The 24,195-nt window shown below is 40.2% G+C and overlaps 2 protein-coding genes across 7 annotated transcripts in view; one reads left to right on the forward strand and one right to left on the reverse strand.

The window, feature by feature from the left end:
- rhobtb3 (Rho related BTB domain containing 3) overlaps window positions 1-22,065 on the forward strand; it is a 25,169-nt gene extending 3,104 nt beyond the window's left edge. For 2 of the 6 annotated variants that reach the window (XM_053687783.1, XM_053687784.1), the window contains 9 exons: window positions 602-794; window positions 6,310-6,467; window positions 7,246-7,354; window positions 9,532-9,918; window positions 13,039-13,148; window positions 14,766-14,872; window positions 16,672-16,841; window positions 17,280-17,446; window positions 18,341-19,311. In XM_053687783.1, coding sequence (XP_053543758.1) covers window positions 602-794; window positions 6,310-6,467; window positions 7,246-7,354; window positions 9,532-9,918; window positions 13,039-13,148; window positions 14,766-14,872; window positions 16,672-16,841; window positions 17,280-17,446; window positions 18,341-18,490 — 1,551 coding nt within the window. In that variant the 3' untranslated portion in view covers window positions 18,491-19,311. Of the gene's footprint in view, window positions 1-601; window positions 795-6,309; window positions 6,468-7,245; window positions 7,355-9,531; window positions 9,919-13,038; window positions 13,149-14,765; window positions 14,873-15,048; window positions 15,108-16,667; window positions 16,842-17,279; window positions 17,447-18,340; window positions 19,312-19,387 lie in introns of those variants that run through there. The other 4 variants (XM_053687785.1, XR_008398293.1, XR_008398292.1 and 1 more) reach the window with 4 other exon arrangements.
- glrx (glutaredoxin (thioltransferase)) lies at window positions 19,097-24,059 on the reverse strand. Its single transcript, NM_001201318.2, has 3 exons — window positions 23,841-24,059; window positions 22,337-22,462; window positions 19,097-19,524 (listed from the first exon to the last, which is right to left on the reverse strand). The coding sequence occupies exons 1-2, from the start codon at window positions 24,045-24,047 to the stop codon at window positions 22,349-22,351; spliced, it is 321 nt and encodes a 106-aa protein (NP_001188247.1). The 5' UTR covers window positions 24,048-24,059; the 3' UTR covers window positions 19,097-19,524; window positions 22,337-22,348.
- Window positions 24,060-24,195: the final 136 nt, after the last annotated feature.

Genomic DNA, 24,195 nt, shown 5'->3' on the forward strand with positions numbered 1-24,195 from the left:
GGTGGATGAATGAGTGAATGAGTATTGTGTGGTGGATGAGTGTCTGAGTGAGTGTTGTGTGGTGGATGAATGAGTGCGTGAGCATGTACTGTATGGTGTGCAAATTGCTACCTACACATATCACTTTTAGAACATATACTTTTACTCTTTTTTAGAAATATATATATACACGGAGCACTTTTCCGAGTAGAAATGCTGTGATACTAGTTGGTGATTAAAAGTACAGTAGGGAAATAAAAAAACATTAAAATATGTATATTTTGCTTTTGAATATGTACATTAAGAAATTGTGAATAGGTTTATGAACAGTAATATGTGCTGTAGCGGCTGTACTGTGGATATGTAAATGAGAGATCAACTGATTAAGATACTGAGGATGGAGGAATAAAAAAAGCAGAATTAATGGGTTTGAGGGATTTAGGAGGTGACTCCTTCGGTCCTTCAGATTACTGCAGCTTGTTAGAGTCTTCAAGATTTGTGCATATGCTAGTTCTCTGAATTTGAACATATTATTTTGGGAAGATGTTCTGATGATGAACTCCCTGCTGCAAAAATGCATCTTCTTTACGCTCTTTGTTCCCCATCTTGATTCTCCCCTCAGGACTTGTTGGACAGTGACTGGGCCAGTGTGCGGAGTGTTTTGGAGCAAGCTGATATCGTGGTCATTAAGTATTCGGTAAATGACAAGCTGACCTTCCAGCAGGTCAGAAATGGCTACGCCCCTCGACTCCGCCCCCTCCTGCGTCACTGGGGCATGCCTGTCATCCTGGTAGCAGTCGGGGCACGGCTTAATGGTGAGAGATGTTTGGCTTCTTCTATTCTGCTGACTCTATGAAGTTTAAATGATCACGATGGTTCTGTCTCTTTGCCCAAAGTGTTGCACTGTGTTCGTATATCTCAAGGCTCTGAACCTTAACATATCATTACTCTGTAAATGATTGTTTTGCAAGAGTGGCGGCTTGCGTCTCTACTCATGAATTTTTCATCTTTGTCATGCACTAATCTGTTAAGGATTAAGGATAAAAAGCATGCAATACGTATCTGAGCCTGTTGGTGCTGAGGTTGTGCTTATGCTATTATTTGGCGTTAATATACTTCTGCTCTGCATCTTAAAAGTGTCCTTCATGAGTCTTCAAGACCAGACCAAAGGAGTCGATTTTTAAAAAATGAAATGAAGGGCCTTAGAATGTACAGTGAATGCAATTAAGTGGATAAAGATACAGGATTAGCTCGGTTCTGTGTTGGTAAAAAAACAATTTGCAATCAACTACTACAGAACCAGGTGTAATTAAATAACCAGTAACCCAAACTAACCCGGGCGAGCAAAAACTAACTAAAGGAAATCACCCAAACTAACGCGAGGTCTTCTGTACACTTTTGCTGGTTCCATACATTTTTTCAAAATATTTCAGTATTTCTGACTTGACGACTTGATGAACAACATATATTATATGTACATGTTATAAATATATACTGTGTATGGTGAGAAAATTGAATAACGTTGATGTTTTTGTAGTGCATTGTTACGTATAAGCTAATAGAGTCAAATAGTGTGCATGCCACAGTGGGCGTCAAATAATACACCAATTCATTGATAATGAAATGATTGAATTTTGAACATTTTAATTATTTGTACTATCAAATTGTATCGATTTTGTCGATTAGTTGTTGCAGACCTATTTGTGTGTTCTTAATTGGTGAGAAGGTGGTAAACAATAACAAACGAGTGAGTCATACGTCCCTCGTCTGCGTTTTTCAGTGCAAAGTTTGAGTGAAGTTAAACACTGAATCCTCAAACTTTAACCCACTGTAATAGCTGAACCATTCCACACTGCAGTCCAAAATACAATCTTTAGATCCGCTTTCATTTTAACCAGCAGTTTGCAGATAACGTATTTGCACGTTCTCAGAGGTAAACATTTAAACCGAACGCACCCAGAGCCATCAGCTTGAGGATTGAACTTGAATTAACCGAGCAGCAGCAGCTCCTTGTGTTCTCTATCTGACCTTTAAATAAATAATCTATCAAGGTTTGATACTAATCCTCCGCTGCAGAGCTGTTTACGCCGAAAGGCTAATAGTCTAGATTTAATGAGATGCCAGGTTAGTGCTAGACTTGAGGAAGGTCACTGTCTTTCACCCGCTAAACTTGGACTGTTGCTGAATACTGAGGATGATGGGAAATCTGCAGCGATTCTTATCACTGTAGAGACATCACAGGCCGAGAGCGGTCACACCACAGTGGAGTCATGCACATACGCATAACCGTGGTTATATTGCGTGGAAGTGGAGCTCTGGCACGTCTGGTCTATATGAATGCCAAACACAGATGAGGTCCGGTGCTATGATTTGATGGGAATGTAAATCATTCCTAACACAATTTTTTGTGAAATCTGTTTAACTATTTAACGTGATAAACTGCTCTGACAAACGGGCCCTAGCTACACTCTCTCCACATATTCTCTCCTACTAACGTTTCAACTATGATTATTATATTTCTTGGCAGTGCGATGTTAAATGGCTTGATGAGGTGACACATCTTGTTCTGTCTATAATTTGTCCTCATGTTTTATGGTGTGTCATCTTGCCATATGGATTAGTTGCTCTCTTTATTGTTGTATATATGATTTATTGTTGTATATGTTTGATTTAGCTATAATTTTACACACATACATATATATATATATATATATATATATATATATATCATTATTATTATATATATATATATATATATATATGTATATCATTATTATTATTATTGTTATTAGTTTCAGTATTCATTATATACTGAATATTATATATATATATATATATATATATATATATATATATAGAGAGAGAGAGAGAGAGAGAGAGAGAGAGAGAGAGAGAGAGAGTACATACTTATATGTACTTACAAGTTGGTTACTTATACATACTATCAAGTTTAACCCCTAAACCCCTGGTTTGTTATTGATCTTAAAGCCTATTATATTATATATGTGGGTGTGGGTGTGAATTGGGACCTAGAGTTACATTCCTCACTACATAGCTTTCCTATTAGATTAACTGTAGCTACTGAATAATTCATAGTTGTTACTGAGTAATAGGCTTTAAAATCAATAACAAACCAGGGGTTTAGGGGTTAAACTTGATAACCCAGTGGTTTTCAAAGTGGGGGCCGCAGCCCCCTTCGGAGCCCCCAGGGGGCGCCCATGGGGGCCTCAACCATTTGGTGTGAAAAATAAATAAATGTATGTTTTCTCTTTCTCACTCTCAGACAACCACACGCACACACACACGCGCACACACGTACACACACAATCAATTCCTGATGTGATGTAATGTAAAGATGTAAGATGTCATTATTAATAAAAAAAATAAATAAAGGGGGATACATTCAGACGTCTGTATTTTTAATGTGTTTTAAAGACATCTTGCAAAAGGGGGGCCTCGGTCAAATTTTAACGTCGGTTGGGGGGCCTTGCCCTGGAAAAGTTTGGGAGCCTCTGTAATAACCAACTTGTAAGTATGTATAAGTATGTACTATAGATATAAAGGCTTCTGTTTCCACAATGTTGGCACACATGAAAAAAACCCAACCTTCTAAATCTTAATGTAAATACTGCACATACCGACGAGCGACAAATTAAAGGAAAAACGCAACATAAAGTGTGTTAGTAAGGTGTTAGGCCTCAAGAGCCTCCAGTACTGCTTCAAGGCAGCATGGAAAATATTCTACAGTTCCTTGGAACTGTACGGGACGGATAAAACAATATTTCTAAAGCGATTCTGTTTGGACGGTGTTTTGGTGTTGGAGAACACCGTCTTGACACATCAGTCCAAGATCTTGCATAGGTGTTCAATGGGGTTGAGATCTGGTGGATCATCCTCATCAAAGCATTCAGCGAGCCCCCATGACATGTGAGTGAGGGCGGAGTCATCCAGAAAGAGACCACGCCCATCGGGATAGAAATGTTTCATTATAGGATAAAGGTGATTGGTCAGAAGGACTTTGTATTGAAGCAGAGCATCCGCTCATACAGTACCTTCTGTGTGGTGTAAATCAGGCAGCGTTTCAATTTCAATATGTTGGATAAAAACTAACCTTAGTGACTTGGTATGATAGTTGCCAATGTGTGCCAATTTTAGCTCTGCCCAAACATTTTTTTTGCTTTGTAGACAGAAAAAGCTTGCGGATTAGACTGCACCACTTATCAGACTTATCAGACTTATCAGCCGCCAAAAAGACAATGCCAGAATGTTTTCAGCCAGGAACAATTGGATATAAACCCATCAAAACCGGACCATTAAAAACTTCACTCTACAGTATAGCAATGTACAGTGCAGGCAAAATTATGTCCAAAATTCCTTACATAACCTTATTTTAGCCTAAATATTGAATATTTGAGAAATACTGTGCAGAGATTTAACTTAGCTTATACAGTGATTTGATGCGGTCAAAAAAATAAACATTTGCACTATTTGTAACCAGACACATGAACGTCTTGTCCTACTCTTAAACGTTTATTTGATTACAAACAGTGGCTTAGTGGTTAGTACATTTGCTTCACACCTCTGTGGTTTGCATGTTCTCCCCGTGCTTCGTGGGTTTCCTCCAGGTACTCCGGTTTCCTCCCCCAGTCCAAAGACATGTGGCTGATCGGCATTTGCAAATTGTCCATAGTGCGTGAAGGCGCGTGTGATTGCACCCTGTGTCCAGGGTGTCGCCAGCCTTGTGCCCCGAGTTCCCTGGGATAGGCTCCAGGCTCTCCCTGTGTAGGAAAAGAGGCATGGAAAATGGATGGATTTGGACTGGGTTTTTGCTGCCATCTCTAACTAATCACATTGCCATTGTTTGAGTGGTGAAGTCTTTTCTAGTGCAGTATTTGGGGGTGGGGATAAACCAAAAGCTTCAACGGAGGAATTATTTTTGGATTAAAAGTTGAGTAAACGTCCTTGGAGTTGGAACTGATCTTTTCAGTATTTTTATTTTATTTTATTATGCATATATTAAGAGTATAATTCCTTTGTATGTGTTTCTATTCTTAACCCCCTCTCTTAGTCTCAGGGGTAAATTTATGAATTTGGATGCTGTTTGGTCTACATTTTCATAGACTATAAAAGCTTCATTCTATTAATTAAATAAAAGTGTTTGGGTTCTGTCACTACAATATGTCAAGGGAAAAAAATTGTATATATTTTAGAGCAAGTGCCATATTCATTATTCAGAGCTGAGTTATGTGCGTGTAGTGAGGAGTTTGCCAAGACAAAAAAAGCCGTGTTGTAGCCATGCGCGCTTCTGACCTTGAACTTAAGCCCATTTGTCTTGTGTAATATTGGCCTGAGCGAGGAGCAGCATTAAGCCCAGAGCCAGTGTCTGACAGTTTGAAATTGATATTTTAGGGTATTTTAGCTTAATATTTTGGTCTATAAATGCATTTAGGTTAATATTTTGGTCTATAAATGCCATTTGAGGCCAAACTTCAGTACATAAATACTAATCCTAACCCTAACCTAAACATTGTCCTGTAACATCCTTCACTTATGCTGCATCCAGCCTTCTGATGCCTTATTGCATCGCTTTTAGTAGGAAGTCTTCTTTTGTATCTATACTGATTTGCCTTTCAAATAACGGCCCTCGATGTTTTGTAACCTCTTATGTATTATAAATATTCCCGTTGAAGGATCTCTGAGTTATATTTGGTATAATCTGGAACTGGAAAATCCTCAGTGCAGAGCTTCATCTCAGGACTGTCAGACTGAGTTCAAGATCTTTTAAGATCTTTTTCACCTTAACTGTCTACAAGATCTATCCCTCACTCAAGTGGAAGTGAGCTGGCAATTATTTCCTCCTCCTGCCTTTGTCTCTCTTCTCAGTTTCTCTCCTTGCTGTTGTTGTTGTTGTTTATGTTCTTCCCATGGGTCCTCCCTTACCCTCCCATTTCGTATCCCCCCTCCACCCTGCTATCTGCCTTTCCATCTCTTCTTTTTCTCCTCTCCTGCTCCCTTTCTTCATACAGACACACACACACACACACACACACACACACTCTTGCTTGTATCAGCTGATTTATATTCCTGGTGGCGTTATGACGCAACTGATTCTCCTGTCCCATATGTTTGCATGTTTGCAAGTCCCGAGATGTCATGTGTTTTCACAAGTGTTAGCCTTCATCATTGTCTGGGTGAGATATTCTTAGAGCCTTGGCTTTGCGTATAAGATTAATTCAATAAGATCAGTGCTGTATGCCGGGGAGATTCTGCTTATATGCGTCTCATATTTTTTCCCTCAACTGTACTATCGCTGGTTGTCACTGCGTCCAGATGAAGGGCCGCCGTGCACGTGCCCCCTGTGCGCGTCCGACTGGAGCACTTGTGTTCCTCACGGCGAGGGGCTCCAGCTGTCCCGAGACCTGGGAGCCACCTACCTAGAGTTACCCTCGCTCAATAACTTCTTCGTTGGTCGCTACTTTGGCAGTGTGGTGAGTATCTTCATATGCCACGCAGTATAATGCATGTATTCTTAATCGATTCTCAAATCGATTCTAATTTTATACCGACACATACGTCGCACTGATCGATAAAATGTGCAATGAATTGATAATAAATATATTAAAGTGTCAATTTGTTAACATTTTTATGACAAAATCTATATAACACTACATATCATTAACTGGAATGCTTTCAGATGTTTTGTGATTTACACACAACAGTGGTTTTTTAACTCGATCTTACATTTCTTTTTTTTCCCTATAAAATACCCACCATGTTCAACGGTTCCATGCAAGACGTTTCACTCCGACGTATATAATATTTTAATTCGAGTCCCTCTAACACATTTAGGCCAAATCCCAAATGTCTTACTTTTTTTTTCTATATATGCTCACTACATAGGGTGCAACATAATGCTGTCGTACAGTACATTTGAGATTCAGTCACAGAAAAAATCTCACACCAAGAAGTGCCTGTCTGATATTGTTAACTTCTTCCATTGAGGGCACATATTTAATAATTTCTTTTATATATATAATTAGGAAATTGGTGCACAAACTGGTTGCTGTAAATGGCATGTATTTATTCAAACCCTTTTTCTACATCAAAGGATACGGGAAAACTGAAATAGAACGCGGGATAGCAGAAATGTAGACATGCTTTTTCACCTTAGGATGTGTAAATACTCTGTAAATCTGAAGAGATATCAAACACTGAAATGTCTTCTGACAGCGCTAAAACAAACACTGTCTGTGTGTGCTCATTTAGCTCGAATACTTCATGATTCAGTGTCTGAAGCAGAAGGCGAAAGAGAGACCTGACAAGAGGCGGGGTCACCGGTTTAATGAGCCCCGCCCTCCACACTTGGACCAACCAGGTATGAATATGAATATGGAAATACCGTATATACACTTACATCTTACACTGCTGACAATTTGTGTATGTTCATATGGCACTATTAGAGAACAGTAATCCAATAAACAATATAGAATAGAGTAGAATGGAATACAGTGTAATGACACAACAATCGAATGGAGTGGAACAATAGAATGAATAGAATAGAATAGCATAGACTAGAACATAATATAATATAACGGGGATAACAAGAATAGAATAGTAGGATAGAAGAGAATAGTTGAGTAAAACAGAATAAAACAGAATAGCTGTATTGTCACCGTACAAGTATAAATAATAGAACGCAATAACCGAGTAGAAGAGAGAATCAATACTAGAATGGAATCATAGAATAGATAAATAAACAGAACGGAATGAAATCGAATCGAATCGAATAGAATAGAATGGGATGGAATAACAAAAGAATAGAACAGAACGAAATAACAATATAATAGAATAGCTGTATTGGCTCTATACAAGTGCAATGAAATTTGATTTGCGTGTAGAATAAAATAGAATAGAATTAAACCAGAATAGAACATAGTAAAATAGAATGGAATAATAGAACAGAACAGAAGATAATGGAATAACAGAATGCAATTTTAATGCAATAAGAATAGAATAGAACAGCTGTATTGTCATTGTACCAGTATCACTGTGCCAGTTACTGATGTCTACATACAAAATTCTATTCTACTCTATTTTATTCTTTTGCATGTAATCATTCATTCCTGGGAGATTTAAGCCAGTGACTCTGTAGAGATGACTTTATCCCCCCCCCCCCCCCCCCCCTGTTTAACACAGTGCCAATATCTGTTCAATATCTCTGAACGGTTACTTCAGAGGTGTGACGGTAGCCAGCTTTAATGCTAATGTCTGTGCATTTCGCACTAATACTGTGTCCTGTGCTCATTAGGGATATATTCGTTTGGGTCATTTTTATAACTCCTGAAGTCAGTAAGAGCTCAGATTCCAAGGGGGTGCGTTTGCTGATCTTGCAATGACTTGTACATTAAGTAGCCGTATAGATATTTATAGCGTTGTCTAGTTAGCGTGTTTAAACACAAAGTGTATAATGGCTCGCTGGAAACGTAGAGTTAAATAAGGTAAACGTGTTGCTCACGTTCCTTTGTTCTTCGAGCGGAAAGCGTTACACGTGTTTATATCTGACTGATGTTCAATGCCGACGTTATATTTAGTAACTAAGTGAGAACGCAACCAGTAATGTAATTAATACTGAAGCCTAGCGTGCACTATAACTGAAGATTTATTGTGTGCAAATGGCTAATTTGGCTACTTTGATTTACAAAGTGGCATGCTTCAAGCAGTGCAAGGACTCAAGCTGTCGAATTAATCAGGCTCTATTGTTAAGGTTTTGCATTTTGTTGATGAGTACAGGACTTCAGTCAGTGTACGATATATTTAATAATAATAAAACATTCATTTGTGCATTTGTGCATTTAATAGGTTCGTCATGAGCAGTCATTGCCGTAACCTGCGAGTGGTTCGAGTGTACGGTTTGTGTTGGGTTTGGGTTAGAACCCATAACTTGTTCATGGCCTAAAATACGTCAGTGGATTAGATCTGATGTGATACTGGTCCAGTGTTTCCAGTGCTCTGATCCCGATAGTATGTGCACGTGTATACAAAGTAATATGAGAACATTATTAAAGTATGAGTGTCATAATATTAGTTTATAGACTGAAAAACATCAGGGAACGGAGCCAAATGCTTTCGGGTAGTTTGTTGATGTTGGTCCAGCACCACTTAACTCTTTTTATGGCGTCTAGGACATTAAAAATGGAGGCTACAGAATCCTGGAACGTCTTGCCAAAATCAGATGGTGATAAAAAATTGATGCGAGGATTTATCAAAAGTATGCGTATTATATGCCTGATGTTATCTTGACTAGTCCTTCTGTACAAATACTGACTTCTTTATGCTGTCATACTTTATCATTCCCCCATGCCCTCGTTCATTTTTTACACGTTTCTAATCCTCCACGCTCTCTTACACTCGATCACCCATTCTCTCTGCTTCCACTCGCGTTATCTCATCCCTCACGGAAATCTCTCTTTTCTCCGCTTTCTACTCCCCCACCCCCCTGGCTAATTTATATGCATCACCCCACCATCCCTTCACCTCTCTGCTGTCTCGCAGCACGCCTTCCTCCAGTGCGAGTGGAGGAGTCCAGCTTCTCTCAAGACCTGCAGTGGTTGCTGGAGCGTGGCGTGCAGTTTGCTGATGTGGTCTTTTATGCCGGGGATTCTGGGAAGGAGCTGGGATGGGCACATGCAGCTGTATTAAGTGCTGTTAGCCCATATTTTAAGCAGCTGCTGGTGGGAAGGCAGGCGTGGGAGAGGCCCATGTCCAGATGTGCCTGCCGGGAGAGAGACAGCCCACACTCTCTGTTGTCCACTTGGGACGGTGGTTTGGATGACCTGACCCGGACAGACGGGCACCTACCTGGGCAACTGTCCCGGCTAGTGGTGAAGGACCCGCTGCTGTGTGCATGCATGTGGGAGACGCTGATGTTTCTCTACAGAGGTGAGCACATGCAAATAGTGCAACTATGTGAAATTACATGGATGGGTCTCCACCGTTATGAGGACATTATGTGCAGATATGTTTCATAGCAGCTGCAAAGCAGAGGCTCGTTTTTCCGCTTCTTCATCACTTTCATAAGAGGAGGTTTTAAATGACAGGAGACCTTGAAAAAGCACCATAAAGAAGCACACTTTCCTTCTGTCCATTTTTCTAGCAGCTGCCTGGCTTCTAAAATTATGAAACCACAGTTAAGACGTCAGCGACAACAAATTCAAAGTGGCAAAAAAAAAGGTATTTAATATACTGTAAATACAGCCCTGTTCCAAGAAACTCTAAACATAACTCGAAATATGAAGGACAACTTAAAAGTAGTGAGAGCAACCTAGAGTCGAGTCAAATCACAAGTCATCTGCTATGAGCTATGGTCAAGTCCCAAACTCTCAAATCAACATTTGTGTCCCAATGAATTTTGTCTTGGAGTCTTGGATGAGTCAGATGAAATACAGCTAGATACTACTACTGTTGGTGAAAAAAAAGTTAGAGAAGCTGACAAGACAAACATGGTACCGTATTTTATTATGCTACCTTATTTTCAGAACTGAGGCATAACCACAGCTTGCCGTATTAACTAGCCTGATTCAGAGCACTAACTTGTGTTGAATTGTTAAACCTTTCTCATGTGTCTTTTAGCGAATAATGACGTTACTGGTTGTGTACCAGTTATTTAGACACCCTGTTTTGATGCAGCTGTGTTGTTGTTGTTTTTTTCCCAATCTTTTTATCAATGTCTTTGTATCTAAAGGAAACAACATCCCCAGTCATGAGGCAGAAACTTTGAAGTGTGACTCGAGTTGAGAGTTATAAGCTTTTAAATCTTAGTTGTAAGTATGAAGCTTGGAAATCAAAGTCCCGATATGAGTCATAAGCTCGTCCATATGAAATCCTATTCGAGTTGTAAGTCACAAGTTTCGAAGTCCGAGTTTAGTTGCGCATCAAAAGCTTTTGAAGTCTGAGTCGAATTATGAGTCATAAGCTTTGAAGTCTGAGCTGAATTATGAGCCATTAGCTATGAAGTCCGAGTCGAGTCCTAGGCCGAGCCAAATTAAGAAGTTATAAGGTTTGAAATCCAGTTGAGTTGCCTTGCTTTGAATTCAGAGTCAAGTTAGGAGTCATAAGCTTTGAATATTAAGTCAATTTGCGAGTCATAAGCTTTGAAGTCTAATCCGAGTTATGAGTCATAAGCTTTGAATTCAGAGTCAAGTTAGGAGTCATAAGCTTTAAATATTAAGTCAATTTGCGAGTCATAAGCTTTGAAGTCTAATCCGAGTTATGAGTCATAAGCTTTGAAGTCTGAGCCGAGTTATGAGTCATAAGCTTTGAAGATTAAGTCAATTTGCGAGTCATAAGCTTTGAAGTTACAAACTTGATTTTGCAAATTGAGTTGCAAAGTGTCCTATTTCTCTAGACACAATTTACTCTTATCTTTCTGTATATTCTTAAAGAGGCTCTCTCTTATGTCTAGTGCAATCAATAACTCCCTATCGAACGATGCAAATTCGAACGTCTAATCTACAACAGGTGACAAGACAGATTAGATAAGGCCTTGAAAAAAACAACAACTGAATTACATTAAATACTTAAACAGAATTCATTCTTAAAACTAGTAACATTGCCTGATCATATAATAAACGTAGAAGATGTACCCTATACTGGACCAAAATCCTGCACTACTCCGATCAGTGCTGTTCAAAAGTGTGGAAGCAGATTTTCTATTGTTTTCAATTGAACTGTAGCCTTAATTAATGCATCCTGTACAAAAAGTTAATTATTTCATAACCATGCTGAACGTATTCAGTAGTGGATAAATGGGAAAGGAAATTGGCACTGTATTAAAGTGCATTAGAAAGACGCATCCTGAGATGTTCGTAGCGGGGAGTCGTTTGCCACTAAATCACTGTTCTAAAAGTAAAAATACCTCTGGCAAGCCTCCCTTATCTCCTCCGTACCATGCCCGGATTTTTCTTTTGTGTTTCAGTAGAAGGAGTCTTTTTTTTTTTTTTTTTCGAGGCACTGTTTCATTACTGGGAGAATTTTATATGGATGTTTATGTGTGTCTGTGTGTGTGTATGTGTGTGTGTGAATGTATATGTGTGTGCATGTGAGATTCACAGCTCGCTGCGTACGTGAAAGTACTCCTGTAACCCGGGGCTGTAAGGCTGGTTAGCATGGTCCGAACATAAACATACTGCAAAGGGGAGAGGGAGGTAGAAAGAAAAGGAGGATGGAGGAAAGGGGTGAAATTAATATATGGAGAGAAAGGAAGAGAAGAGCGAGCGAGCGAGAGAGAGAGAGAGACGTGTCTTCATGTGGGATGTGTTGCGTCTATAGACGTGTGGTGCTGAATGCATAAGTGTGATTTCATGCTCACATTAGCCGTATATATCAATGCGTCGGCTAGAAAAGATCAAAGGAGAAGAAATATCCAATATCGCCGGTGTAAATCGTTAACGATCATGGATTCAGTTGACCGCAGCTCAATCAGAGCCGCTTTATGACCGGCAGAATTGATAGACACATTCATCAGTGTAACGACATGTGTATCCGTAAGAAGCTGAGAGTCATACCAATGCGTTTCAGCCTGCGCGGATATATACTGTCATTGTGCACAGGCTCTTTGTATTCTTCGCTTCAAGGGCAGTGGAAAACGCCCCGAAACACTGCAGTTGGACAGGAAAAGCCTTCCATGTTGCAAACAAACACGACGAGCCTATAATGACTATAAGGGCGACATGGGACGAGAGAAGCATTTCTGACAGGTTGCTCAATAACGGTGCTGTGAGCATGCCAGCATTTGTTGTTCTAATGAGCACTGTCAATGATAGGGGGTAAAAGGCGAAATCTGCTGCGGCCAGCACAAGCGGCGTAAAGATTATGATCGAGCGCTTTTAACACAATGTATTATTAAAGCTGTCGTACATATGAGGAGCGCAACAGCTCTGCAGTAAGCAGGTATTTCATAAAGAGCCAGGATACAAGGTTCAGAATCATTTGAGAGATAATTGGACAGTCAAATCATGATGCAATGAAGTATGTTAATAGTGTGTGTGTGGTTTCACACAGGGGCCTGGGAGTGGGAGTTTCTGGAGGAGGCTTTGGCTGAGAAGCTCAAGAACCCTTTAGCAGTGGCCCAGCTGTTGGATCGAATACGCTCGTTTGTTGGGAGAGAAAAGGTAACAGGAGTGGATTTACTAGAAGTAGGTTTGCGAGGCGCTCTGGGCAGTAATGCTGTAATTTTTCCGCTGTATTGTGCATTACAGCATATTATGGTAAAAATCTTTAGTCCCACATTTTGGCATTATTTTCTTATAAAAAATACACTAGCTAGCTTTTGGACTGGAGAGTACAACACAGCAATTTTAAGTAGCAGTGAAAGGGCTGTTTTCTATAGCAGAAAGGCTAAAATCTTATACCTATCAATATCTCGACAACAAAACTATTAGGGCTGAGCAAGGCTTTGTACCACTGTGGAATTGTAAGAATGATGTGAGCACTATCAAGCATTATTAAAGGCAGACCGCTAACTGCATTCGTGATTTCTAAACATTTTGTAAACAAGTCTGTGTTTACTCCGAGTACCAGTCGTGGTAAAAAGTTTCGTTCAAGCATTGAACATAAACGCATGGTCCTGCCATCTGTCCTTTTGTGTATTTTGTACTTGGACTGAACGATAGCAGTCCCTCCAGGATTTTGCGACCGTAGAAATGAACGTCATTACGTCACCGCGCCACGCCGTACGACGTTCCCTCCGGACGTTCGTCTTCGTTATGGTACCGTATACAGTTTTGTGTGTTTTTATTTTAAATTTTTACGAACGCTTCAAGTGCAGTTAATTATTTGTCGGGCTGTACGTGCTAATAGACGACTGATTGAAGCTGTGAGCTGCGTCCCAAACCGCGTACTTACATACTGTATAGTAGCTGAGATACATGTATTTCACCTACTATATAGTAGGTAAGTACACGGTTTGGGACGCAGCCGTTCTCTCGTTTGCCGTCAAACGGTTGAGCGCTGCCGTGTGTGTACGTGTCCTGTCGCACAATGCGGTGAAAACTCTCACACGATGTTAGTAATGTGATTAAGGTGTGTACATATCTATAATGCACTTCGATAATGCGACTAAAACAGGAACACTCCACACGTCTTAATTCGATTTGTGTTTACTTCGAGTATGACTTTAATCGGATTAAGGTCATCAATAATCTCTGTATATATGCTAGTTTCTTAATCAGAGTATCGTCTTAATCAGGTTAATATCAGATTATTGCTGTCCGTGTAAACGTACTGACCGATAGGCTGCATGAATCTAGTCTGGGATAGAATGAAATCAGCCCCAGCGTCACTTGTTCATACCATTCCGTGTATTTTTCTTACGACCATCGATGGTGCTGTTCCACAAATATCCAAACTAATCCACATTTGTTTACTGCTGTTAGATCACTTATACCAACCGTCCCTGTTAGTGAGTAATAACATTCCCTTAGAGCACCCCCCCCCCCCAAAAAAAAACACAAACAAACACAAACCTCCCAGAAAGTTCTGTTTGCTCCACTGCTTTATGCTTCTTGATGTAAAACAAATGCTGACGTGAATGTAAACCAGATCTTTTTGCTACTATTGTTCAAATTCACTATGAACACTAGCCTAAAATGGGAAAAGCGAACACCCCTCCCACACACACACATACACTTCTCCCATTTGCATTAGAAGTAGTAGGAGTTCATACCACACTATCTGCTATAAAAGTGAAACTATAAGATGACTTACTGGCTGCCATTTTCTTCGTGTAGGCCCTGAGGGACACGGCTGCTCCACGCTCTCAGCCTGGTCCTCAAACACTGGGAAACATCTTCAACTCCCCTCTCTATTCTGATGTCATTTTTATGGTGCAAGGCAAGTCCCTCAGTTTATTTTTCATATACACATACCCATGCTGAACATACTGTATTTCTTGGACTATAAGACTTTTTTTTTTTTGGCCCTTGCTGATAATAGTAAACGGTATACATAAATTGTGTTTAGTATAAAGCAGAATTGTGAGATAATAGAATTTTCTGTGTTCTGTTCCTCCAGCCCATTTGTTAGTGTTTTGCAGCAGGCATACTACTCCCGACAGTTATGTGAAGCATATGGTAATACAAAATTTTAAAAATGCACTGCCGCACTGGCGGAAATTAGAATTATCTCAGTGTTGGACAAACAAAAAAAATACTTATAAATTAAACACGCAAGTACGGATGTACTTACAGACATTTTTCAGGCCAAGCAGAAGGATTAAGATAAGAACCAGAGGAAAAGCTTAAACCCATTACAATACAGCACTAAATGATGCGACACCGAGTCAAAAACTTAACTAATGTACACTTATAGAGCTGTCTGAAGTAGCATTTTAGAAATAAATAAATAAATAATAAAAATAAATATGCTTGGTAAATTAAGTAAAGAATAAAACATGACAGATGTGCTTAGTCCGCTTATATGACAGCAAACCACATACGAGATTCAACACACACGCAGACGGCAACAAACTACAATAATCCATAATCAGAGTCCAAATAAGCAAAGGTCAAAACCAGGAAGAAGAAAGAAAACAGGATTTGGGGTACGTCCCAATCAGCTCCCTAGAGCAGTTCAGTAGGTAGTGAGTCAGTATATCGTGTACACGAGCTGGGGCACTGGTAAGGACCCCGGCTCACTACACATGGGGACAACTCAATTTCCGTGCTCGCGTTGTAAAATGTGGCCAAAAAACTAAAAAATATTTTTATACGTTTTATATGCCATATAAATTTGTTAGCTTAATCATACACATTTCCGTCATAATATGTCAAGAAGAATCATAGGTAAGCTAGTGCAGTGGTTTTCAAAGTGGGGGCCGCGACCCCCTTGGGGGCCACCAGGGGGCACCCGGGGGGCCTCAACGATTTGGTGTGAAAAATAAATAAATACATGATTTAAAAAATATATATGCATTACTATAACATGTTATTTGTAACAATACATATTAAAATCACATTTGCTATACCTAACGTTCTAATTGCTAAACAGACAAAACATCAACGTAATTATTAATAAAAAAAAAAGTGTGGATATATTCAGAAGTCTGTATTTTTAATGTGTTTTAAAGACATCTTGCAAAAGGGGGACCTCGGTCAAATGTTAATTCCATTTGGGGGGCCTTGCCCTGGAAAAGTTTGGGAACCCCTTAGCTAGTGGATTAAAAAAAAAATCATTAAACACTTAAAAGTCGTTAGACTCAAACGAACCGTATACCGAACGTCAAATAAAGTGACATTGTTATACTTGTTATATTGACGTTGTTATACAAATACTTTCTAACGCAAGTAATCATTTGAGAACAATAACAAGCTGCTTACATTTGTAGACGAAGTTGGCTTTGGAAAATAAGACTCTAGGAAAGATACTATGACTAACTAATGGAGAATTAAACACAGAACAGGTTAACACAATCGGGCAACAGGACCAGGACAGAGACGGGAGAAAAACAGAAGCAAAGGCACGTGTAGAACCCAAAACATAAGACATGACTGCACAACGTGCACTGAGAGGGAATTCATGACGACAGCACTGTGTTATAGTACATAAGTATAGTGCTACACACATTATAATGTACATGCGTAGCATTCCATTCATGTTGGTGTGTGTGACAGTGTGTCTTACGTGCTTTTCAGGGAGTGTCCTGCCCGCACACAGAGCCGTGCTTGTGGCTCGCTGTGATGTCATGGCAGCCATGTTCAGCGGCAAGTACGCAGAAGCCCGGAGTCGAGTAGTACCCATACACGGGGTCTCCTCCGACACCTTCCTCGCCTTCCTGGAGTATCTCTACACAGACACCTGCTGTCCAGGTGAATCTGCACCCTTTGCTTTTATTTCGATCCTCATGTCTCGGATCATTGCATCCTCAAGTTCTCAGTTTGGAAGCATCTATAAAAGATCTTTTTTTTTCCTTTTCTATCCTACAAACACATCTCTGGATGCTTGTCTTTCTTGTACCACTTGTTCATCATAGCAGGGCGTTGATGGATGTTGATGGATGTTGTACAGCTTGTACTGAACATAGCAGGCAGCAAATATTCTTTCATAGAAGACTGATTCAGATTTGATTGCCAGTAGATGAATATAAGCATCAGTACAATGGAATACAGGGGTCCGACAGCTGCCAGGATGATTGATATCAGAAAAGAGAAGCTGGAGATGATTGACAGATGCGTGTGTATGTGTGTGTGTGTGTGTGTGTGTGCGTGTGTGTGTGCGTGTGTGTGTGCGTGTGTGCGCATGTTTAGCCAGTGTGTTGCAGGCTATGGCGGTACTTGTCTGTGCAGAGATGTACCAAGTGAAGCGTCTGCAGCACCTCTGCGAGGTGTGTGTCTGCGCATATTTGCAGAGCATGCCGAGCCGGGAGCTGGCCTCCACCAGCATCAGTGTGATCCGATTACTGAGGAGAGCAAAGGTGGGTTCGACCCTAGTTTTTCTCCTGAACTCCTTAATTAATAATCTGCTGCAAGAATTGCACTAGTGGCACTGTGGCCACTGCGTTTGTAGCATGTGACTGATTACTACGTATCATCATTTCAACACATTTCCCTGTACAAAGAAAAGAACAAAAAGGGTATGCAAACTTTTGGGCACTACAGTATGCATTACCTCATATTTATACCCCTGTCATGGTTGTACAATTTCCTGTTCCTAGTCCATTTTAAATATCAATGGGAATATACTTCAAATATATTTTTCTCATATGAATTCATAGGGGTGCCAATAATTGTGGCACACATATAATTAACAGTTTTTTTGGTGATAAACCTGTGTTGTGTTTACAATTGTTCGATATCCATGAGAGCAGAGTATTTTTGTGAATTTTTTTGGAACAAAATATTAAAAGATTAAACAATAAAGACCATTTCTCACAGCCTTCTTTGCTCATATTTACCAAGGGTGCCAATATTAGTGGAGGGCACTGTATATTTATGATTATATAGACGCTTACCTGTTGGAGTAACAAAAACCTACTTAAACCGTTGTGCTCATTAGGAAACCCTAATACTGTGAATGAACAAATTAGAAACATTACACATTGCTGCCTGCTTCCTCTCGGAAGGGCTGGCATGACCTGGATTTGCATACTCAAACCTCATTGGCTATTATACATTATGATGCAATAACACTTGCCAGTCACATGTTGGTACTATCACAGACTTTCTGATAAGATTTTCCATCGGCATGACTCAACAGAATTCTGTCTTCTATGTATTTGTTCATGTTATAGTCAATCTTTCCTCATGTTGCATCACTGCAGGAATAGCAGTGAGAGCATGTTTTCAACCGTTTCTTCCTCTTCACACAGTGTCACAATGCTGACCAGCTGTATGTCTGGCTCCTCCACTTCATTGCCAATAACTACCTAATCTTCAGCCACAAACCTGACTTCCTGGAGCTATCAGGTGAGCTGTCTGAGACCATCTGTAATAGCGGTTCATATAATTACTACAAATAAGGTGTGCTTGGGTAAAATAAATAAATAATTAATAAATAAATAAATCTGACCAAATGCCCTGAACAGATGTTAAAGTACATAAACCCTTATACATCACCATATGCTAGTTTTGACACAACAGTTCTTGGAAACAGGAAATGCTAATCCAGGTCAAATCCTGCAGGGCATTCTGCCATGTTGTGCATAATGATTCAAGGCAGAATCATTTAAGCAACTCTTAAAAGTACCCCTTGAATTCAAGATTTTTTTTAAGATGGGTAATTCTTCATGAGGTTGGCACTCCTCACAGCTCCAAGTAATGAGAGACACCCAATAAATGTCTCCTTACAGAAACCTTCACATCACGTATAAACGTTTTCTTGACGACACGTCAAGATTATATGGGGCGTCCCCCGTCCGATTCCCTGTACGAGCCGTTACTATAGAAGCAATAACGTATTTGAACGAGCGCGTTCATATTAACCTTACAGCGGACACGACTTTCTAACGATAGTCTTGGGTTTGGGTTTTAATACAGAAATGTTATGTTTTGATATTGCGAACAGCAGTACTGTGCAGCCAGTCATATTTCACCCAGGTGCAAAGAAGCACTACACACTTTCATTCTTTACAGATTCCTTTTGAATGATTTAATGGGTACTTTAACAGACAATTCAATATATTTCAGCCAAAAACATTTAACATACAGCTCATGAAGAAAAAACCTATTGATATAAAGGATGGATTTTGACATTCAAGTGCTATACGTTAATGCCATTTTATCTCGACATGATTAAATGGTTAATATTATAGATAGAGCTTAAGGCATAATGTTAAACAGGCACTGTGTGGGTATATGGCGGGGGTGAGGGGTTGTCGCTGTGTTTTCTTCATGGTCACAGTGCTGCTGTTGGACAGAGGAGGAGCGGGAGCAGGTGGAGCGGCTGCGCTGGCCCTCCAGAGGCTACTTGCAGGAGCTCAGCGAGTACCAGCAACGCAGACGGCAGCTGCGCAAGTCCCGCTGCAGCATCATGTGACCTCCCGCAAGCGGCCCGCTGAAGACGAGGACAGAAGGACATGAGAACGAGGAGAGATGAGTCACAAACATGAAAAATATGCAGGAGGCGCAATTCTGCCAGACGGCTGGATTTGTTGCTTTGAGAACTTTGACCACTGATCCTGTGACATTAGCGCGCGGTCATGTGATCTCCAGAGACCCCGAGCGGACACTGTGGCCACAGGCATACTGTGTTTCTCTTGGTGCCCTATGACACGGATCTGGCTTTGTCTACACACAGAGAAACTGTTCCTCCAAAAGGAGACCATGTACTACATTAACTGTAGAAGCGACTCCGAGTGAGCGGACGTGAAGGAGGATCAAAATCTTCGAGGCAGAATATGGAGCCCAAAATCATGCCGTTAGAAATTTCCGTTTGAACGAAACAAAATCCAAATCCCATTTGGAATAGACTATGAATACTGAGGTTTGTAAAGGAGCGCTGAAAATACATTTCAAGCTTGAGGTAATACAATTGCAGTGATTGAAATTTACAAACGATGGAATATACTCGTAATTTCCGGATCTGTGATAGAACATAAAATCATATAATCTTCTCGAAAGATCTGCGAGTCGTTCACTTTCTTTGCTTCGCTTTCGTCCTAACGTCCCAGTAACGTGCGGGGAAATCTGTCGAGAACAAATTCTTCGTCTTGAACCTAGTGCATTTCACGTACTTCACACGTACAGCGGCTCGTAGTGACAAAGCGTTCGTTTTCGACGAGAGCTGGCGACGAGCGCGACGCCGACCGTTGGCGACTAGATGTGGGCGTGTCAAGTTGAGAAAACCGTATGCAAACTTGGAGCGACTCGGTGCGGCGACTACCGAGCGAGTGAAGACGATAGATCCGCCATGCTGCCTGTGAGTCTGAACTGTTTCGTGGAACCTGACAGTCCGGCGCTTGCGCTTTCGCCGCAGATAGATCTCACTGATAGAACAGCGCACACTGCTTCTCCGTCATCTCTTATGATGATATGACGCATATATACACTGAATTTTATATACAAATCGCTCTCCCACCAGAATGGTTCATTTTAGTAGCAAAATTTGTCCAAAATGGAATGCTAGTTGCTGATAAATGTTACTATGGCAACCAGTAGCAGGAACACCTACTGGCGACTTCATAATACATAATAATAATAATAATATGGCAGCAATAAATTCGTGTGTGTGTGTGTGTGTGTGTGTGTGAGAGAGAGAACATACCATTATTGATACTGTAGGGTCCAAACCATGAAGTGCTGAAATCAGTTACAGCTATATACAAAACTTGAGATGGCGGTCTACAAAATGTGATCGTTACCAGGTTATCATCGCTGCCAGATTCCGTCATCTATACCGCACAGATTAATAAACAACATTAAAGCCAAAGTAGATGTTTAAAAAAAAAAAAAAAAAAAATCTGATTTAAAAAAACCACCTGATTATCAAGTTTTTCAATACACGGATATTATTAATTTTTCCAGGTAGAGACGTGCTTGTGTCAAGAAAGAAAACACACAGGAGGACATATCTGAATTTTATGACATGTACAACCCCTGTGGTGGATTTACTGAGAGGTTACAACACATGACCAGAGATTCGTGCATCATGCAACCTTTTCTTTAAGAAAGAAAACTGATAATCGACATAGATTGAGCTCTCGTTATCAGATTATGTAAGTAAACGAGTTGGGTGGTACTTTCAGTTACTCATTAACCGCTTGTGATATCTTGTAGGATTATTCAGCTAAATCTCTTGACACATCACTATTGATACTCTTCATAGAAAACCTGTCCAAATTCATTTATTCATCTTCAGTAACCTCTTATCCAGTCATGGGTTGCAGGAACTCTGGGAATCTAAGTTGGGAATACATCCTGGATGGGACAGCAGTTCATCACGCAGGCATTTACACACATTCACAATTTCGAGTAATCAGTCCACCTACAGGCAGGTTTTTTTTGAACAGTGGGAGGGAACTCATACAGGGAAGGAACCCTGGACCCTGGCACTGGTTCCTAGTCATCCTCAAGCATGAAATTTAGCTTCACGCTTTGCATCGTTCCTTTACAAACCCTTAAAACTCACGTCAGTTCGAAAATCGGTTTCAAATACGACCCAACTCCAAGAAATATTAAAACTGAATATCCCCCCCCCCGATGGCATGATTCAAACTCACTGGAACAGCTGGAATATATTCCCAAAGTATTAAACAGGGTAGGGTCAAACATATCCTCTCCAGAGATGTTTCTCACATCCTCATGGTCATGGCGAGAATTTCTTTGATCTGTGATTACTCTTGCGAAACTTCAAATGTTTATTTTTTTGCCATGAGATTATAATTTTACGCCGATGTGAACTATTTTTATAACATGTACATCCGAGATTTTTATTTGGGGGGGGGATATGTACTGTATGTATGTATTATGTATCCAGCATGTGGTTTGTTATACGTGCAGTCGGTGTGTTGGATCTAGAGCCCGTTTCTGGCTGTCTTTAGTCTAGTGCAGTTCTGTCGATCTTCATCTCCACCTGAATAAAGGCATTTTAGAAGCATTCTGATGTGGAGCGCATCCTGATGTGGAGCTCTAGTCTGCGTCTAACCAAGACAAAGCAGCTACAACAGCGGGTGCTGCCCTGGGCAGCAATGTAGCTTTTTATCTTATGGAGAACTGAGTGCTGTGAGAGAAAAATGTGAGTGAGTGAGAGAGTGAGATGAAGCACACTATTTATTCTGCGTGTTTTGAGAGAGAGAGATAGAGAGAGAAACAGATAGATAGAGAGAGAGACAGATAGATAGATAGAGAGAGGTGTGTGTGGGGCTTACGCCATCATCTAGTCACTGCAGCGCTCCGATTTTCTGCAGCATGCCTTCCAGTTTTCCACTTCTGGCAAGCCCTTCCACGTCGCTTCCTCCTCCGATACACGCCTCACCTATAAACACGCGCGGCACCTGCGCACCACAATAACAACACCGTACAAGACAATTAGTTCCAGACACCTGCAACAGCTGGCTCACGTTTAGCCGAAAATGACACTTGCACTATATCTCTCTTACCCCACACATACTCGACCAGCCAAAACATTTTTTTTTCTCGTGTGTTGATGTTTGCTTCTAGTTTTCCACCAATGCTGATTTAGTTAACAAATAAGTGAGGCATGTAGCCTACAGCTTAGCACGGTGCAAATTCATTATACACTGGCCTCGAACCACATCGAGTCGTATCTTAAACAGTTTCGCTTGTGACACTGCCGATATACACACTTTTATTTTATTCTGTTGTAAGGCAACAGACAGAACCACAACACAGAGCCAAAAACCATATCGAACGATTTTCTTTCTCAGCAAATTTGCAGTTTAAAGATAAATACAATTTTAAGTAAATACTAATTCAGTACTAATTATTATTTTCTTCCAACTTGATTTGTTGGAGTTTTTTTTTTTTTTTAATTTTATGTGAACTTACTGTTTGCTATCTCTAAAACCGTTTACTTATCGTTTATTTAAAACATTGTGACAAAAGAAAGAACGACTCGCATCAGGAGGTTAGGTGAACCGACGGATATCGCCTGAAGACCAGCTAAGCTATTAATCGATCATTTCTGTTTCTCATAAATCCGCCTTGGCTACATTAGCCTATAGTTTATTTCTTATTCCAAATGGGATCAACATTTGCATAAGTACTAGATGTGTTTGGGAATTTAACATGTAACATTTTAATTATATTCTGCTGAAATGAACCAAATGACTCAGAACAAAAAAGATTGGTTCATTTTAGCTGAAAGAGACTCAAAGATCCAAGTCAGTAAAATGATCCGAACTTCCAATCACTAATTCGGATAGAGCTAGATTGGATCGACCGAGGTGTTTACGTGAAGGTTTTTCAATCTGTCCGACTATTAATCCGATTACTAACGGATTATTTGGTCGCATGTAAACGTACATGATCTGCAGAAAACATGCCACACTGAAAAGCAACACCTCTGAGGTCGCTGTCTATTTAATAAAAAATAAATAAATAAATAAATCAAAATAAATAAAAGGAGTAGGGGTTAACAGAGGATTTAAGATTTAAATGCTGAAGTGAAGGTAATCCACTGCTGCACTTTACTCCTTTGAGCTCTGCAATGATTTTGTTTTTCTTTCAAGGGGCGTGGCCTGTTCACGGGCATAAATGAGTCATCGATTTTCCTAAGAAAAAGTTTAAAAACACGTTTAAAAATGTTCATAAATGGTTTTTACTGCTAAAGTTTCTGAGAGCAGAGATGTTTAAAATGCCTCAGTACACTGGACAAAAGCCCTAGTAAAGAACAGCTCAGAAACCACTCACAGTCCTAGCGCCTGTAATCTGCTGTAAATAATCCTGAATGGCGTCCATGTTGTCTCGACCGCTGATGTCGATGAACTCTACATGTCCGGATTTGAAGCTGTATTTGGACAGCACATCTTTGGCGAGCACACAGTAAGGGCACGATGGTTTCAGAAACACAACCACTTTGTCTCCTTTAATTTGGGCTTTGACAAACTCCTGAGCCATGGTTGTGTATCAGTCACACTGCAGCTGGACCGCACGGTTTCTCTCAAGTTAAAACAGCACTGTGTCCCAAATAGCAGTACATGTAGTGCACTAGTAGGATGTGAGCCTGTCTTTCATGCGCACTCTTTTTATGTAAAGGGCACGGAGT

The sequence above is a fragment of the Ictalurus punctatus genome, chromosome 18 (assembly GCF_001660625.3).
Source record: "Ictalurus punctatus breed USDA103 chromosome 18, Coco_2.0, whole genome shotgun sequence".
In the NCBI taxonomy this organism is placed as follows: domain Eukaryota; kingdom Metazoa; phylum Chordata; class Actinopteri; order Siluriformes; family Ictaluridae; genus Ictalurus; species Ictalurus punctatus.

Bases quoted from the DNA above. Each gene is read 5' to 3' on its own strand.
- glrx (NM_001201318.2), bottom strand. From the start codon at position 24,047: ATGGCTCAGGAGTTTGTCAAAGCCCAAATTAAAGGAGACAAAGTGGTT. The intron at 22,463-23,840 runs GTGAGTGGTTTC...TGTGGTGCGCAG, and splicing joins AGATTACAGGCGCTAGGACT to GTGCCGCGCGTGTTTATAGG.